Here is a 17815-nt window from a genome sequence, read left to right on the forward strand (position 1 = left end):
TATTTAAGAGTCAAATATCTCGAAATAACTAGTTATATACAAATTTGGTTACCTGTGTATGATCTGTGGCCCCCAGAGACTCTGCCAAAAGTCTTTATCTAAGATTCTTGCTTTCATCTTTTAAATGGATAGCCTTGCGTATAAAATCCCAAGTTACTGCTAATTCAAGTGGATTCGATGGGATGCCACTGGTGAAGTATATTAGTGGGTGCTACATTAAAAAGCTCTGTGAAACCTGGTGCTCTGCATTCTGTGAGGATGTCTTCAAGGACTGTTTATTATCTTGTAAAATGTCCTCCCTTTGGGGATCCAAGAAATACTTTTCTTTCTAGTTCAAGTATCAGGAATGAATACACTTCTCCTAAGACACTGGTTTTAAAGTGTGGCCACTGAATAATTTTAAATGATTCCATTTCTTTCAGGCAGGCCACTGAAAGACTGAAGCCCGATTAGTGGCCCAACTCTAACAAATAACTTTTAGCTTTTTTTGCCTTGTAATTCTGCATACATGTTTATAAGCCAACTTAAATCCTTTGTGAATCATGAGGAAGTCATATATAAAAATATCTAAATTAAGGGACACCTGGGTGCCTCAGTTGGTTAAGCGTCTGTCTCTTGACTTCAGCTCAGGTCATAATCTCACGATTTGTGAGACTGGGCCCTGTGTTGGGCTCTGTGCTGACAGCTCAGATCATGATCTCATGGTTCATGAGTTCAAGCCCTGCATCAGGCTCTTCGCTGACAGCACGGAGCCTGCTTTGGATTCTGTCTCCCTCTCTCTCCCCCTCCCCAGCTCACACTCTGTCTCTCTGTCTCTCAAAAATAAACTTTGAAAAAAAATTAAAAAAAAAATAGATTTCCAGAAGTTAACCACCAGGCAATGAGTACGAATATGTATACTTTAAGGTTCTTAACATACTTTGCCAAGTGGATTTTCGAAAAGGTTTCAATGTCGCCCCAGGGAAGTGTGTGGATGCTCCTTCACCGCTACCAGAAGGAGCTAAGGTTTGAACGTAAGAGACAACAACAGCTATGATAAATGTGCCAAAGTCGCCCCATCACCGCTGAAGGGTTTGTAGTTACCGCTGAGGTCACGCAAGGACCCCAATTAAAGACTGGTGGGTTTTACTTATTTTTTAAGCTTGGCAAAATCCCCTGACGAAAACGGGTCTCCAAAGCTAACCAAATCAAACAAAAACCCCAACGAGATGACCAATTGCTGTATGTGCAAAAGTCAGGTGAGCACCTCACAACTGCCAAGCATCGTATGAATCTGATGGTATTAAAGAGAGCGTACCTTACTTCACTCCCTATTTGAGTGTATTACTCTGTGCCAGGCACAGGGTTACGTGCCGCAGGATATTAATTCTGACAGAAGAGTTCACTGTTACCACTTCTGCTCATGACCCTGCCAGCCTCGACGTCCTACCTTGACATTGTGTGTATCAGACGAGGAGCATTCCTAGGAAGTACACAGTTTCAGTGCCAAACACCGAAGCAAATTTATTTCTCCACAAATCCTATTTCATGTCTGACTTCACTCACGATACGGAAGGCAAAAAATAAATCCCAAACATAACTTGGTTAGCTCAAACTTGCAGCGATGTCTGGTTGGGAGGAGTGGCAGGGAGAACATAATGATAAATAAGGCTTTGGAATTAAAGAAATGCTTACTATGCTATTTATTCCAGTTTCTGACAGGTCAAACATCACTGTTACAGGTTTCCCATTTTCTCTTTTAGCATAACGTTCCAACCAGAATGCGATAAGCTTCTTTTTGTCCAGTGTGGTTTTATGGTCTTTTATGTGATACTTCACCCTGATCCAGACTTTTAACAGAACACGGGATAAAAATAAGAAAAATATTTGTCATTATATTATTTTATGCATATATCATTCCTATCCCTTGACATTTTTCTTCATTTACAATAAATTTTCTTTCTCACGTTAAAAACATCGCTTCCTTCTTTTCAACGGGAAATAGCGTGCACTTGGGAACCTTAGGGAGGAGCAGAGATGTAAACTATTCTCCCCTCGTAGGAAATAAACTTCCCTAGTAAGTAAAGGGGAAGAGAAAATACAACAAACAATATTTGGTAATAACCTAAAAGTACTCTTCACCTTGCTTAACCAAAAAGCAAGCCAGTGGTTCTCTGGAGCACTAGAAAAGACCTTCCATGCGGAGGAGCAGCTTAGACAGAGGCCGGAGTCCAGTCAGGGCTGGGAGCCGCAAACCACTCAGAGCACTGTGGCTGGGACAGGCTGTGGCGAGTGCTGGGAAGAGGCGCTAAGGAGACAAGGGCTGGGCTGAAAGGGCTCCCAACGAAATGCTAAGGTAGCTGGGGCCCGGGGATGGTGTGGGGTCACCACTCCTCGTGGAGAGGCAAGGTACTTGAGATCACCCAAGGGGACTGTATTGCTGTAAAGTAAAAGACGCCAAGCAAGGTATGAAGTACGGGACGCATGTGGAAAGGACAGCGGAATGACAGGAATGAGGAATGAAGGCACGGAAGGAAGGACTGCCAGCAAAAGGAGGGAAATGCTAGAATACTGTTAAAACTGGACCAGACTGCATGCCGCATAGAGGGCAAGCAAGCCAAGCGCTCAGGGTGGGGCTCTGATGTTCTTGCCAAGTCCCAGCCTTGGCACCAACCAAGCTGGATTTAGGGTCGGGGCGAAGGGGGGAGGGAGAGGGGTAACGAGGGGGTCACCGGGACAGCAGGGGTGGTCCTTACCGCTCCTCCTGCTATAGCAGATTTCACAAGAAGCTAAGGGGAGAAGGTGGGGGCGGGGCCTTGAAAAGTCCATTCAGCAACCCTTAGCGACTTGAAATTTGCCTTTACCGTTTTATCATAATGCCAACAGACCACACAATGAAGTGTCTGACGCTGTGTCAACACGGCCCTAATGATCCCCAATTGTAAGGAACTTGATGTGTGGTACATACGGAGAAGGTTCTGCCTATTATTAACTCAGCTGACATAAATGCATCTCAAAATCTTGACAAGCCAGTACGTCAATTCAATATACTTACACAACTTGTTGCCTTCTTTGTCATAACCGTGCAGATAAATACCACCTATTTCCAATAACCATCTGGGAATGGAAGATTCAGTGAGGTCTAAAAAAGGATAAACCTGATGAGTAACTTTAACTTAGGAGCGTTTTAAAAAGAAAACTTACAATGTAGGGGCGCCTGGGTGGCTCAGTCGGTTAAGCGTCTGACTTCAGCTCAGGTCATGATCTGACGGTTCGTGGGTTGGAGCTCCACATGGGGCTCTGTGCTGTCAGCTCAGAGCCCACTTCAGATCCTCTGTCCCTCTCTCTCTGACCCTCCCCTGCTCATTCTCTCTCAAAATAAATAAACTTAAAAAAAAACTTATAACGTAAAGGTTAATGTTATATAGTAGGTCTGATACAAAAAAAAAAAAAGACAAGCTTATTCAGGCATCTGGAAAGAATCTCTGGCAATAAAAAATTTTGTTCCTTACTAACTAAACAAACCAACTAAAGACATGGATGAGAGAAATGGGGAAAAATCCATTTCCCTTGACACATCAGCCATTATTATATGGACACATTTCCATGTTTTGGTTGTTTCATATAATAACTGTCAACAAATACTATCACTATTGGGACAATTTCAAGATAACATGCTAGTAAATATCCACATTATAGTCTCAGAATTGATTTAAAAAATCACTATGGCTTCTCTAGTAAATTATTTTTCTGTAAAGTTTGATATCAAGTAGAGTCTAACACATTTTATAATCTTAGGGTGAGTGGAAAATACTTCAAAAAAAAAAAAAAAAGCTAGATCCTTTAGCAGGACAAACAAAACAAGGTCTGCCCAGTCTGTAGTGAGGTTAAGAACCGACACAGCGAGGCAGCAAATGCCAAGTCTTTTGTTTCATTCACCCTGAGAACTTTCCAAGATTCGTTACCTTTTTTCTGTACCATTTACCGTATCTCTGCTATTTGCCACTGGAAACTAGCAGTTCTATATAAGAAAAAACTAATGTTGAGTTTAAAAGTTTATTCTGTACTTAAAAATAATTTCTATTTCTTTGCCTGAATTTTAAATGCATCACTGTTCATTGAAATGACCTACAGTTTTTACATTTCCAATCAAACTATCTCTTAAATACCACCCTCTGCCTCCTGGATTCTTTCTACAAGTATGAAGACTGGGGAGAGTATCTGCTCTGGATTTATTTGTTGACTTTTTTTGTCTTAACTTTCCAGACTCACTCACTCCAGAGTCTGTTACTCTCAAGGTCAGGAAATCCTTCTCAGTACCTCATCAAAACCAGTAGTTATGGGGGCACCTGGGTGGCTCAGTCGGTTAAGCGTCCGACTTCAGCTCAGGTCATGATCTCACGGTCCGTGAGTTCGAGCCCAGCGCCGGCCTCTGTGCTGACAGCTCAGAGCCTGAAGCCTGCTTCGGATTCTGTGTCTCCCTCTCTCTCTGACCCTGCCCCGTTCATGCTCTGTCTCTGTCTCAAAAATAACCAAACATTAAAAAAAAATTTTCAAAAACCGCAGTGGTTATGCCATATTCTTTGTGTTAAATTTTTAGGACAGAAATCATGGGTAATTTTCCTGCAAAGGGTGCTTCATCTACTTGGAAGACTATTTAAAAACCCCTTCCAGGACTTAAAACCCATTTTTGGGGGAAAAATGTCCATCTAGAATTGGGTCTTGAAATCAAGAAGTTAAGCAAAGGCTGCTATAGGCATCCTTGGGGATAAGCCTGTTTTAGGGATCCCCCAATCATTTAGTAATGCAACAGGGAGCATCTATTAGCACAAGGAACTCAGGGACAGAGAAAGACAATAAGGCAATAATGAAAAACAAAAAACAAAAAGACCCAAACTAAGAAAACAGTATCTCCTTACCTCTAGGCCTAGTAGTGAAGATGCTGTCTTGCTATTGTTCAATGGTACCCAACTAAATAAGCGCAGATTAACTCTGTTCGGGGTCAAAGGATCTGAATGTAATTTTGCTCTCCAGTGATCTCATTCCCCTATGAATGATACTGCTTTTAAGACATTCATAAGATGCTCCCCGTCAAAGTGTTAGTGGGTTGTCATAAAACACTCTATTTTGGTGTTTTTGAGGATTGCCAAAAATATCTGCAAATACACTATTTGATCAATGTAAAACTAACACTTATGCAGGGCACAGTATATTGTCGAGGTTAAATTGAACGGCTTACCGTTGACAGACATTTCTTTCCTCCACTGAAAACTCTCATCAAGCATCTTCAGTGTTTCATCGACATTATGATGCCTCCAAAATAAGTAACTTTCAACCCAGTTATCATCTTGTTGTAGCCTTTCAACATCACGTGGATCATATTTATCTGACTTATCTAAGGAAAAACAATAATAAATGGCCAAGTCAGATAAATTCTGCACTGAGGAATACCAAACGCTAATGCCAAAGGAGAAGAAAGATGTACAAGACAAGGCTAAGCTCCAGAAGATAGCTACTTGAAGGGTGCAGTTCAGATGAAAATGCAGTTTAAAGGATTGATGGCATTTGTAATTGAGAGGAGGATAAAGTTATCCAAGGATGGCAAGTTTACTTTAAATGTGCCACAGTAGAATTAAAAAATAAGACCACAGTCAAATATTTTGCTGTTTAATTATGTTACCTGAACTTGAAATCCTTACCCTAGTCAATGAAAAGATGAAGTTTTTTATGTAAAGAAAAAAATTGTGCTCAAGAAGACATTTGTTTGGCAATGCTTGTTGAAAAAATGAAATACAAAATGGAAAACCGACCACGTGTGCAGCAGTCAACGTTTCCCATAATTGACTGGAGTAACTGTTTCCAATAATTTCCCATCATCCACCTGCACATGTGCTATGGTACCTTCCACATTTTGGTCCATTTTTCTGTAACTGACCCGTGTCTCCTCACAACCAGCTATGCACATCCAGGTTCTGCCATTCTGCAAGACTTCTTTCAAATGCTTCCTCTTCCACAAAAATTTCCCTGAGCCCAGAAGTAATTCCTTCCCTCCTGGGAACAGCTACAGGACTTAAACTGGGCTTTTTTTTTTAAAGGCACTTAGCATGTTTTCGTTCCGATCAGAGTTACTGGCATACATGCTGTATCTTCCCACACAGGGACTGTGTGTAGCAGCACCATCTATCCATTTTAGGAGTCCTCCAAAGCAGACTACACTGGTGCCAATGAAAAGGCCTCCAGGAAACATTCGTTGAGCGAAATCTGTTCCTTCTCTATTTTTATTATCTCAGCTAATGGTACCCTCCCAGGGGCCCAAGTGAGAACTTCAGAAAATTCCCTGGCTCCTTCATCTCCATTTTTTTTTTTTTTTTTTTGCATCTGGTTAGACTCTAAGTTTTATAGATTCTCTCTCCTCGCTATTTGCTCTGCCTTATTTCAAGTCATCAGAGGTAACAGCCGAAAGGGCAGGAAAATACAAAGTGCATTCAAAGACTCTTCCTTGAGTCTCAATTTCCTTATCTTTAAACTGCTTTAGACGATCACAAGGTTGTGTGAAGATCAGATGAAAATGTATACAAGAAAGTACTTGGGAGCTTAAAGCACTATAAAATGTAAGATTAGACCATAAGCCATGCACTTGTACAGTGTCACCTTGGAGGTGGTTTTCAATTTCTGGACTCTATTTTTCTAATCTATACAATGGCTGGTTCTGTAGTAGGTAAACTTTGGAAAATGCTTTTTAGCTCTGCTACTCAAAGATTTGTCAGTATTCAAAGTACAAATTTTCTTTAGTTCTGATTTATAAACATGAGCCGGATAGGAGAGTTTACATGGTTTAGCCTCAAGAGGCCCCTGCGAGCAGGTGTCCCCTGAAGAAGCACCATCCAGTCCGGCCACTGGACAGCCCTCTCCACTCAACCAATACAATGTTTTCCCTGAAATGACAGGCTGACTTCTTCATTTCCAAGAACACTTCTGCCAAATACCCAACTCTGAATAACTACAGTTTACTCGCCATGAAAAATGTGACTAATTCAGGTGGCGCAGGAGTGGTTAGTGTGTGCGGCCCAATTTTGTCACACAGAACGTTAAAAGGACATGTACTGAGGGGCCAAGGCTTAATAAAGTTGACCGCTTCATCAGGGACTTTCTAAAACAAAATTGGTTTCTGCTTTTTTTTTAAATTGCGAGCACCCACAATGAAGACTCCAATGACCCCTCGTCTTGATGGGCACTGAGGAGCCAGCACTTTTCCCCATCACTGCTTCTGTGTAATCAGCTCAAATGTCAACATAGTGATAAAGACACACGGCTTCTCAGTATTGTTATGAAGACAGTTGTGACCTCACAGGTTCCTGCAGAGTCGTGGGCATCCCCAAGGGTCCAAAGACTAAACTTAGAACCACTTACCTAGAACAATGTGGCAAGCGGTAAAAACTCAATAAATAATAGCCGCGGGGCGCCTGTGTGGCTCAGTCTGTTAAGCGTCTGACTTTGGCTCAGGTCATGATCTCGCGGTTCACGAGTTCGAGCCCCGTGTCGAGCTGTGTGCTGACAGCTCAGAGCCTGGAGCCTGCTTCGGATTCTGTTTCTCCCTCTTTCTCTGCCCCTCCCTTGCTCATACTCTGCCTCTCTCTCTGTCTCTCTCTCAAAAATAGATAAAACATTAAAAAAAATAAAAAAACAAAAAAAAATTAGCCATAGTAAGTATAAAACATTATTGTTATTATCATTATTACTACCACTGCTGCTATTACCACTAGGGATACCATAAAAGAGACAGTGCCTGTTACTAAGAAATTTAAAACGGACTGCTTTTGGATAGCTTTTAGGGATGCAGGTCTCTGAAGTTAGAAATCTCTATGTTAAAATGACTATTATTATCAGAACATGTATTTGCTTGTGAAATGCTTGTTCAGTATTTATCCCTAGACAGACGCAGAAAAGAGAGAGCAAGGAAAAGATGGAGAAGGAAAAGATTGGGGAGGGGGTCCCGTGGTGGTGGTGGGAGGGAGAGACGTGGAAAAAAAGTCCAGCCAGAAGAGGACAGAGAGGAGGACTGAGGCAAGGAGGGAGGAGAGAGAGAGTGAGAGAGAAAAAGAGAGTAACCTGGGCATTCAAGGGAAGGAAAACCTGGCCTGGGACTGCAAGGCCACGTGTAATAAGTGTGTTGATGACAACATAATTTGCTGCTTTCAAATACTGCACTCGGGCAACTGAACCTGCAAGTGTGAGGTAGTTTTCAGAAAACTAGTCCTGTGGCAAAAAGAGACATTACAGGAATAAACTAAAGATGTACACTCAAAAGGAAACTACAGCTCCCAAAACACATATTTGTGTACGCACATGTCTGCCCCCCACCTACTCAGGACACTGTTTTGAGAGACTTTTACCTCTTGATAATTAAAGCATAAAGAGGAAGAAGAGATTAGTTTTATACACATACAGGTACGTATACATATATATTCCCATAATACCTTTCATCTTTCTGTGAACCACTGAAAACTTTCATCGCAAACCAACATTAATCTTGGGCAGTGGGTTCTATCTATCTATTTATTTATTTATTTATTTGAGAGAGAGAGAGAGAAAGTACATATACTCGAGCAAGGGAGAAGCAGAGAGAGAGAGGGAGAGAGAGAATCCCAAGCAGTCGCCGCGCTATCAGGGCAGAGCCCGACACAGGGGCTCAATCTCATGAACCACGAGATCATGACCTGAACCGAAATCAAAGAGTCAGGCGCTTAACTGACGGAGCCACCCAGGCACCTCTAGAACTGTGTTTTAAAAGTTAAAAAAAACACGAAAAAACGTCTCGCCAGATTCAGTATACAGGGCAGAGTGATGGAGTCTGAAGACCCATGCTATTAACTACGTAGAGGGACCGAGCCAGCCGCTCTAGGCCTGATTTTCTTCTCGGTGAAATAGAGATGAGGTCTGTCTACCCATCGTCCTATGAAGATCAAGAACATCCCCCAAAGTTTAAATAATATATAAATGAATTGTGATTAATGTAAGGTAGAATTATACCCATGAATAGAAGACTAAATTCTCACTGACCTATTAGTCAGTTGAGAAAATCTTAGGAGTATACTGTAGTGATTATAAATGTGCCTGCAGTTTAGATAAAGGTTGGAAAAAATACAAAAGTATTCTGATAATGAAAACTAGAGGACAGTTATGAACTGGACAGCATAATGATGTTCGAAAGCAGCAAATACATAGCTGTGAAACATTATAGTAATTTAGAACCTCTTATTTCTCCAGGACTTGGAGCACTGACCAACTTGAAAGTCCTGGTAGGGCCCTGGAATGGCATCTGTATTAGCTGGACCATTTCTACTGGCTGGACTGCGTTAATGTCAACAATGGGAGCCATCAAGCTGAAATAACAAAATATTCCCTTAAGGCCATCCTCTGTTAGTAGGCCGCAACCTACCCTAAATCTCCGCTTTCCTATGAAGCTATCTGGTGAGAGACTGAGAAGCAGGTGATCTCTTAAAAAAGGGATTAAGCCACTGGCCTATACCAGTAATTCTCAAACTTCAGCACCAGTCAGGATCATCAGGGGGGCTTGTTTAAAAAGGAATTATTGGACCCCACTCCCAGAGTGCCTAATTCATGGGTGGGAACCAAGACTCCATATTTGTACCAAGTTCATACAGGATTCGGACACTGCTGGTCCAGAGACCAACATTTCAAGAACCACCAGTCTATTACAGGTGCGGGCAAGCTTTTGGTATAAGGGCTAGATGGTAAATATCCAAATACCTTAGACTTTCAAGGCCACAGATGGCTGCTGTTGCTGCCTTTTTTTTTTTTCCAGCAACCCTTTAAATATATAAAAACCATCCTCAGCTGGAGGCCTATAGAAAAAACTTTGGTCTGTTGTAGAGAGGGGAGGAGCTTTCTATCTTAGATGAGATATACCTTCGTTTATTTATTCAGGTCTTCTTTTGATGTTTAGTAATATTTTATAGTTTTCTCAAAAAAAGAAAAAATGTTGCAAATGTCTTCTATTAGATTTAGAGGTTTCTGTGTTGCTATCTTGAGCCAATAATAACAAGAAAGGCAAACTTCATACCTCTTATTTTCCTTGCCATACTGATAACTAGGTTATTTTATATACTCTAGAATTTTAGAAATAATAGTGAAGATCACTGTCTTGCCCTTGACTTTACGGGAAGTATTTTCAAGTTTCACAATTAAACATAACATTTGCTGTAGGTTTTTAGAAGATACACTTACAGAAAGTTTTCCTTTGCTAAAAGTTTTGCCTGCTTTATATAAAGTTGAATTATAGCCAGTGTGGTTTCTATCTTTATTGAAATAAACATTTTCCCTCATTTTGTTAATGCATACATATTTGTATTTGCCCAAATAAGTATGGAAAAAAGAGAAAACAAATTCAGTTAGATCAAGGGAAAAGGGAAGGGACTGATGAGGCACATGAGGTGAAAGATGTCTGATGTTTACCTTTTTTTTTTATTTTGAGAGAGAGCACATGGGAGGGGCAGAGAGACGGGGGGGGGGGGGGGGGGGGGGATCCCAAACAGGCTCCTCACTGTCAGCATGGAGCCCAAAGCAGGGCTCAAACTCACAAAACTTGAGATCATGACCTAAGCCAAAATCAAGACTCAGATGCTTAACCAACTGAGCCACCCAGGTGCCCCACAATGTTTACCTTTTTATGTGATTTTTATTGGTGAACTGTACCTAGTCAAAAATTTTATTGGAAAGCATTTTTTTAATGTGGTAAATTCCTCTGCTGCATTTTCTGATCGTGACTCATCTTTGCATTCCTGGGACCAGCAAAACTGCTTGGGCCTCATGTGTACGTGTGTATCTCTGTGATGGGGACAGTGGTAGAAATCTATGGCTCCCAACTCAACTTCTTGAATACTCACTGTTCTATTTATGTTTTTTACTTCTAATTGAGACAATTTGAGGTCATTTTTCTTTTCTCCAGAAAGCTTTGCACTTACTCTAAGTTTTATACCTTACTATGATAAGGCTGGTGATTGTATTCTCTCAGGATTTTTAAAAAACTCTCCACCACATCTATAATTCTGTCTGCTGTTTGCTCCCAGTGTAAGTCTTTGCATTCATCCCTTTCTATTAATCAGTCATCCTAGGTTTGTCTGTTTCACCAGTCCTTTCAAAAAAACAGCTTAGGGCACCTAGGTGGCTCAGTGGGTCTGACTCTTGGTTTTGGCTCAGGTCATGATCTCCAGGTTCGTGGGTTTCAGCCGCGCATGGGGCTCTGCACTGTCAGCATGGAGCCTGCTTGGGATTTTCTCTCTCTCCCTCTCTCTCTCAAAATAAACAAACAGACATTAAAAAAACCCAGCTGAAGTTTATTCTACTATCTTCTTTCCTATACCATGAATATCTGCTCCTATTGCTTTCCTTCTACTTTCTCTGTAAATTTATTCATGTTCATTTTGTAGCTCCTTGAACTGAATCTATTGCTGATTTTTATGGGGGCCTTGTTTTCTAATGAATGAATGTAAGACCACAGATATTCTGCTCAGCTTTAACTATTTAATAATTTCCATTGTGATATCTTCTTTAACCAATGGTTATTTAGCAGAGGTAAGAATTACACACATTACTGGGAAGTTGTTAACCCGTGGGTTATTTAAAGGTATGTTATTTTTGTTTCCTAACATTTGATTTTTGAGTACCTGTTTGACTTTTTTTCTTTTTCTCTTTTGTTTTTTTTGGGGGGGCTGAAACCCGGGATTTGTGACTTCTAATATAGTTGCTTAATGGCATGAAAACACGGTGCGTGTGATCTAGCTGCTTTGGAATTTCTGAGACTTCCTTTATGACCTAATATGTGGTGAATGTTTGCAAAAGCTGCAAGAGAACAAATATATTTTCTTTTTTTTAAGTTTATGTATTTATTTTTGAGAAAGAGAGCACAAGGGAGGAAGGGACAGAGAGAGGGGGACACAGAATCTGAAGCAGGCTCTAGACTCTGAGCTGTCAGCACAGAGCCTGACGTGGAGCTCAAACCCCCAAATTGCGAGATCATGACCTGAGCCGAAGTTGGGTGCTTACCGACTGAGCCACCCAGGTGCCCCTATATTTTCTAAAGTATATACATTCTCTATTGGGCAGGAGAGACTATACATTTATACACACATATACATATATGTATCTATGATCAACTTTGCTCGTTGTGTTAAATGAAAGTCTAAAGTCTTGGGGAGCCCAGCTGGCTCAGTCAGTAGAGCATGTGACTCTTGATCTCAGGGTCATGAGTTTCAGCCCCACGTTGGGGGTAGAGTTTGCTTAACACAACAAAAAAAACATTTTTCATAAAATCTAACATCTTAAGGCTTTCTTGCCTGCTTGTTCTGTGTATTTGTGAAAGGTTTGTTAAAACCATTCAACATGTTTGTGGATTTCTTGAATTTCTCTCATAATTCTGGGAGCGTTTGCTTTATGTATTTGAAAGCTATATGGTGAGACACTATTTTATGTTGTTAATTCCTAAATGTAATACCTTTTCAGGGTTCCATTTATCAACAGTAGAATCCCTTTTGAAATGTACTGATGTTTTTCATTCTAAATATTTCATCTAACAAAAGTGCAGCCAACACAGTATCACTTTTGGTTAGTATTTGTTTTGGACACTTTTTTCCATCTCCTTATTTTCAAGTTTTCTGCATTAATTTTAATAAATTTAATAAATTAATATAGTGTTTTGTAGGTAGAATGCAATTAAGATTGTAAAAATCTGCTCTGTTAATAAGTATAAATTGGTTTACATTTATGGTAAGGTGATAAAGTTGGGGTTATTTTGCTGTCTTACTCTCTTTTCTAGTTCCTATGCTGTTTTTTTCCTTTCACGCTTCCCGCTGGAGAGATTCACCTTTTCATCCCTCCATAGCTTGGAAATTAAATATTTATTTCTGGAGCTCAGTGGTTACCCTTATTTGAAATATTCACATTTTATTGACAAAATCTACAGTTAATTATCTCTACCTTCCTTCTAAATAATTCAAGTCCTTCCAACCTCCCTACACCTGCTAATACTGTTAAAAATTTTTTTACTATTAACATGTAGATTTTTTTTTCTTTACTGATTTATTTACCCATTTCTTTGCTTTTCGTTGTTTCTGGATCTTTCTGCCTCTTTCTGGGTTCTATATTCTTATTCATGAAGTAGTCTAGTAATTTTTTATTAGAGACGGACTGTCATTCTTTGCATATCCTAAAAGAATTTACCCTCACCTTTGACTAAATATTCTAAATGGGCAGTTACCTCCCTTAGCATTTTCAGGAAATTATTTCACTGTTACCTGGCATTAATTGCTGCTGAGGAGAAATCAAATAGCAGTCTGATTTCTGTTCCTTTGCAGACAATCTGTCACTTCTTTCTGGTTGTCTGATTTTTTTTCTTTGTGGTGTTTTGACAGTTTCACTATGATATGCCTAGGGAATAATTTCTTTTTCCTTCATGATGCTCAGATCTTATTATGCTTTTTTAACCTGAGGATTTATTGTTGTTTTAAGTTTTTTGAGAGAGACAGAGAGAGAGAGAGAGAGAGAGAGAGAGATGGAGAGAAAGAGAGAGAGTCCCAAGCAGGCTCCACACCGTCAGCGTGGAGCCCAATGTGGGGCTTGAACCCACAAACCGTGAGATCATGACCTGAGCCGAAATCAAGAGTCAGATGCTTAACCGACTAAGCCACCCAGGTGCCCCACACCGGAGGATTTAATGTCTTTTTTAAACTCTGGCAAACTGTCAACTATTTTACCTTCCAACAGCACAGTCTCTTTTTCCTTCTGGAAGTCCTATTAAATGTATATGGGGTTTCTCATGTCTTTTATTTTCTCTTACACAGTTCTGATTTTTTTTCCTCCAATGATCTGGGTATAGAGTAATTGCCTGTACAATAACTTAAAAACTGTCTATGAATGTCCTATGTCAGTGAATATATAGCAGTATAATGGGAAAAGAAAATCTTCTGCAAGTCATGGCCCTACTACTATATATAAAGTAACTAATGTCAAACACGTTCTATACATACATGCCAAATCTCTAAGGTCAACACAAATTCTGCTGAAAACAGTTTGGATAGAAATGTAGCAAATTTTTGTCCTCCCTTTCCTGGATGAACAACTGCAAGGGGGAAAAAATTATAATTTCTGTGAGCTCTACTCCATCTCCTTGAGATCTAATCAAACCAAACTCGAACGACAGATTAAAATTTTCAGCGATGAAAAATCATTCATGCACTCCACCACCCAGAGGACACAGATTTGGTAAACAGACCCCTCTTTGCATGCAAGCTTTTCAAATAGTTGACTAAATACAAGTGACATGTTAGGAATGACAGTGTACTAGTCATAGTCTCTAAAGGTGCATAATCTCACTATACATTTGGGATGAACATATATGAAGAAGAGAAGGTATCAACAACTTAAAGAGATGAGTTAAAAAAAAAAATATTTGCCAAGCACTGATCAAAGTTATTACTGAGAATAAAGATTCACAAATCAGCAGGTCTATCAATTCCCTACCCCGTCACCCATTTACCGCTCAAGTCTCCCTGCAAAGTTACAACCTTATATTCTCCACGACAGGGGCTTGGTATTTTTAGATATGGAAAACAAGGACAAAAATTGACAAACTCTTAAAATCTTTTCCTCTTATTCTGATCATGACAACGTTAAAATGTTAACCTTGAGAATGTTATAAACGTGGAACAAAATTTAAGAAACTTCAAGTGTCTATCTGCCTACCTTTTAAACCTCCAAGAGGTTATCTGCCTATTAACCTCCAAGAGTGGAGGTTAATACATAACTCATTAGTTATGAGGACTAAGTAATCTGTGATCTCCCACCATATGCTAGCTCGAAATGGAGCTGGGGTATTACAGATACAAAGAGTCTCTCTCCCTCTCTTTCTCACCCACCCACCCCAAGAAATTCCAAACTAATCTAGAGATAACTTATTGAAATTAGTGAGAGCTGGTAAGGTTTTTAAATTCAATATCAATGTAAAAAAGTCAAATGTACTTTCTGCTAACCAGAAACAATCATTTAGAAAATTCTTAAGAAATACCATTTAAACAACCACAAACACATAACACGTAAAGTATCTGGGAATAAATTTAACAAAAGCGACTTAACTTCTATGGAGAAAATTATAAATCTTTCAACAAGGAAGTGTTTAGCAGAGATATACCAGGTTCTTAGATAGGAAGACCCAATCATGATGAGGTCAAGTCTCCCAGAACTGGTCTTCTGATTTAACACAATTTCATTCAAAATCCCAATGTCAGTTGTGGGTTTGTTTGTGTTTTTTTGCAGAAACATGATAGGCTGATTCTATAATTTACATGGAGGAACAAAGGGCCAAGAAGAGCCTGAAGAAGTGATTTTCACAGAAGCAGAAACCAAATGGCCCATAAAGATAGGAAGAAATGCTCAATCTCACTGGTACTCAAAGCAAGGCAATTAAAACCACAATGAGCTATCCCTACACCCTAATCAGATGGGCAGCAATTAACAACAAACACACACCAAATTTTAGAGTGGGGAAAAACAAGGGCATTCACAAACTGCTGGTTTAAATGAAAACCGGCGCAATCACTTTGGGAAACTGTTCAGCATTACCGAATAAAGTTGAACAGGTGCCTCATCTATGACCCACACATTTTGCTGTTGGGCGCAAACCCTACAGCAGAAAGTTCTCAAACTTCACGGTCTCAGGACCCCTTTAATACTCTTAAAAATAACTGAGGGCTCTAAAGGGCTTTTTAGTTTATGTGGATTATACGCATAATTACTCCATTAAGTATTAGAACTGAAAGTTTTACACATGACAACACAAAAGCACATGTTCTATCAGCTGTCAGAGCAATGACATCATCACATGCCATGTGACCTCTGGAAAATGCCACTGTATGCTTGTGAGAGAAGGACAGTGAGAAAGGAAAATGATGTTTTGGTGTTATTGTAAAAGTAGTTTTGAATTCTCAAGCTCCTTGAAATGGTCTCCAGGAACTACAGTTCCTGGGCCAACTCTGAGAACTGATGCCCTAGAGAAAGTCTAGGCATCAGAGATCTTTAAGACTCTTTGGGCTGCCTGTGTGGCTCAGTCGGTTAAGCGTCCAACTTCAGGCCATGATCTCGAGGTTCGTGAGTTGGAGCCCCGCGTCGGGCTCTGTGCTGACAGCTCGGAGCCCGGGGCCTGCTTCGGATTCTGTGTCTCCCTCTCTCTCTCTGCCCCTCCCCTGCTTGCACTCTGTGTGTGTGTGTGTGTGTGTCTCTCTCTCTCAAAAATAAACACTAAAAAATTTTTTTTAAAAAAGAATGTTTGGAGCAGCACTGCACATAGTAGCAAAACTTAGACACAACCCCAAATCCATCAACTGGTATTTTCATTCCATGCACTATTACACGGGTATAAAAAGGACTCAAGCACATTTACGTTTGATAATACGGATGACTCGTGAGTTAGAGAAGCGAGTCATGGAGAAATACATTCATCTTCTAGAGTTTAAAAACAGGTAAACTTAATAAAGGACTGATGTGGAATACGTCACAGGTGGTAAAGCTAATGAAAAGCAAGAGAATGAATAACAGCAAATGCAGGACAAGCAGCCGCCCCTGAGTGGCAGGGCTGGGGGTACACAGGAAGTTCTGTTTCTTTGCCTGAGTGGAAGTGTATAGGTGTTTACTCTATTCATGATTTATACAATTTGTACTTAAAAGAGATTTCAAATTATAAAAAATAATAAGCCAAGACAGGGGCGCTTGGGTGTCTCAGTTGCCTAAGCATCCAACTCTGGATTTCGGCTCAAGTCATGATCTCATGGTTTGTGAGTTAGAGCCCCGCGTCAGACTCTGGGCTGACAGTGCACAGCCTGCTTGGGATTCTCCCTCCCTCCCTCGCGTTCTACCTCTCCCCCACTTGTGTGCATGCATGTGCTCTGTCTCTCAAAATAAACTTAAAACAATAATAAGCTAAACAAAACAAAAATTAAAGGACTAGAAAATTATCGGAAAGAAAATTATTTAACAGCAATGAAAGAAACCACAAAGGAATGGATAATTTTGAATACATTCAAAAAATGAAAAAAGTGAAAGTGAAACAAACAAGTCCAAACCAATTTTAAAAGCCATAGTGATGAAAAAAAAATTGAAACTACAAATCGATGTAAATATATGAAAAGTAGGTTACTCTCGCTAGTAACCAGATGCAAACTAAAATAACCATCAGTTAAGAAATGATGACACTACACATGGGGAAGGCTGTGGGAAGACTAACACTTTCACACGTGGTGGTGGGAATAAATCTTGGTGTGACTTCTGGGGAGGAAAAGTTAGCACGCAGATGAAGTGTCTTAAAAACAGTCATGCTCTTGAAACCAGTAATTCTACTTCTAGACATGAATCTTAAGGAAGCAACCTGAACTACCGTACAAAAAGCTGTATTAACAACTGGAAAGAATCTACATATCCAAATAGGGAGTATTGAAGATAAAAGAAAATTATCTTTTACTTAGGGGACTAAGCATTAAATGCTTACTTCATCCATACGGGGAAATAAATTTGATCGTGTCAATAAAACAATGCAAAGTACACACACAATAGCCGTTTAACTACTTTCTTAATGCATGGAAAAAAAAGACCAGAAAAAAACTGCATCTACTGTTAGCAGAGCCATCTCTGGATGGTAAGCTTATGGAATGACTTTTTGGTATGATCCAAATTCATTTAAATAAATTCACACATTTGGGAAGTCAAGAAACAAAGCTAAAATAAGAAAACCCACCAATCTTTCAAATGTTCTCCAAACTCACTTGGGTAC

The 17815-nt window shown here is 39.9% G+C and overlaps 1 protein-coding gene across 2 annotated transcripts in view; it reads right to left on the reverse strand.

The window, feature by feature from the left end:
- Positions 1 to 17815, reverse strand: part of MOSPD2 (motile sperm domain containing 2) — a 59459-nt gene that overhangs the window by 37749 nt on the left and 3895 nt on the right. For both annotated transcript variants that reach the window (XM_081792642.1, XM_081792641.1), the window contains exons 3-5: positions 5219 to 5374; positions 3035 to 3121; positions 1675 to 1829 (exon numbers count right to left, since the gene is read on the reverse strand). In XM_081792642.1, coding sequence (XP_081648768.1) covers positions 1675 to 1829; positions 3035 to 3121; positions 5219 to 5374 — 398 coding nt within the window. The remainder of the gene's footprint in view (positions 1 to 1674; positions 1830 to 3034; positions 3122 to 5218; positions 5375 to 17815) is intronic.

The sequence above is a fragment of the Panthera onca genome, chromosome X, assembly GCF_046562875.1.
Source record: "Panthera onca isolate mPanOnc1 chromosome X, mPanOnc1 haplotype 2, whole genome shotgun sequence".
NCBI classification, from domain to species: Eukaryota; Metazoa; Chordata; class Mammalia; order Carnivora; family Felidae; genus Panthera; species Panthera onca.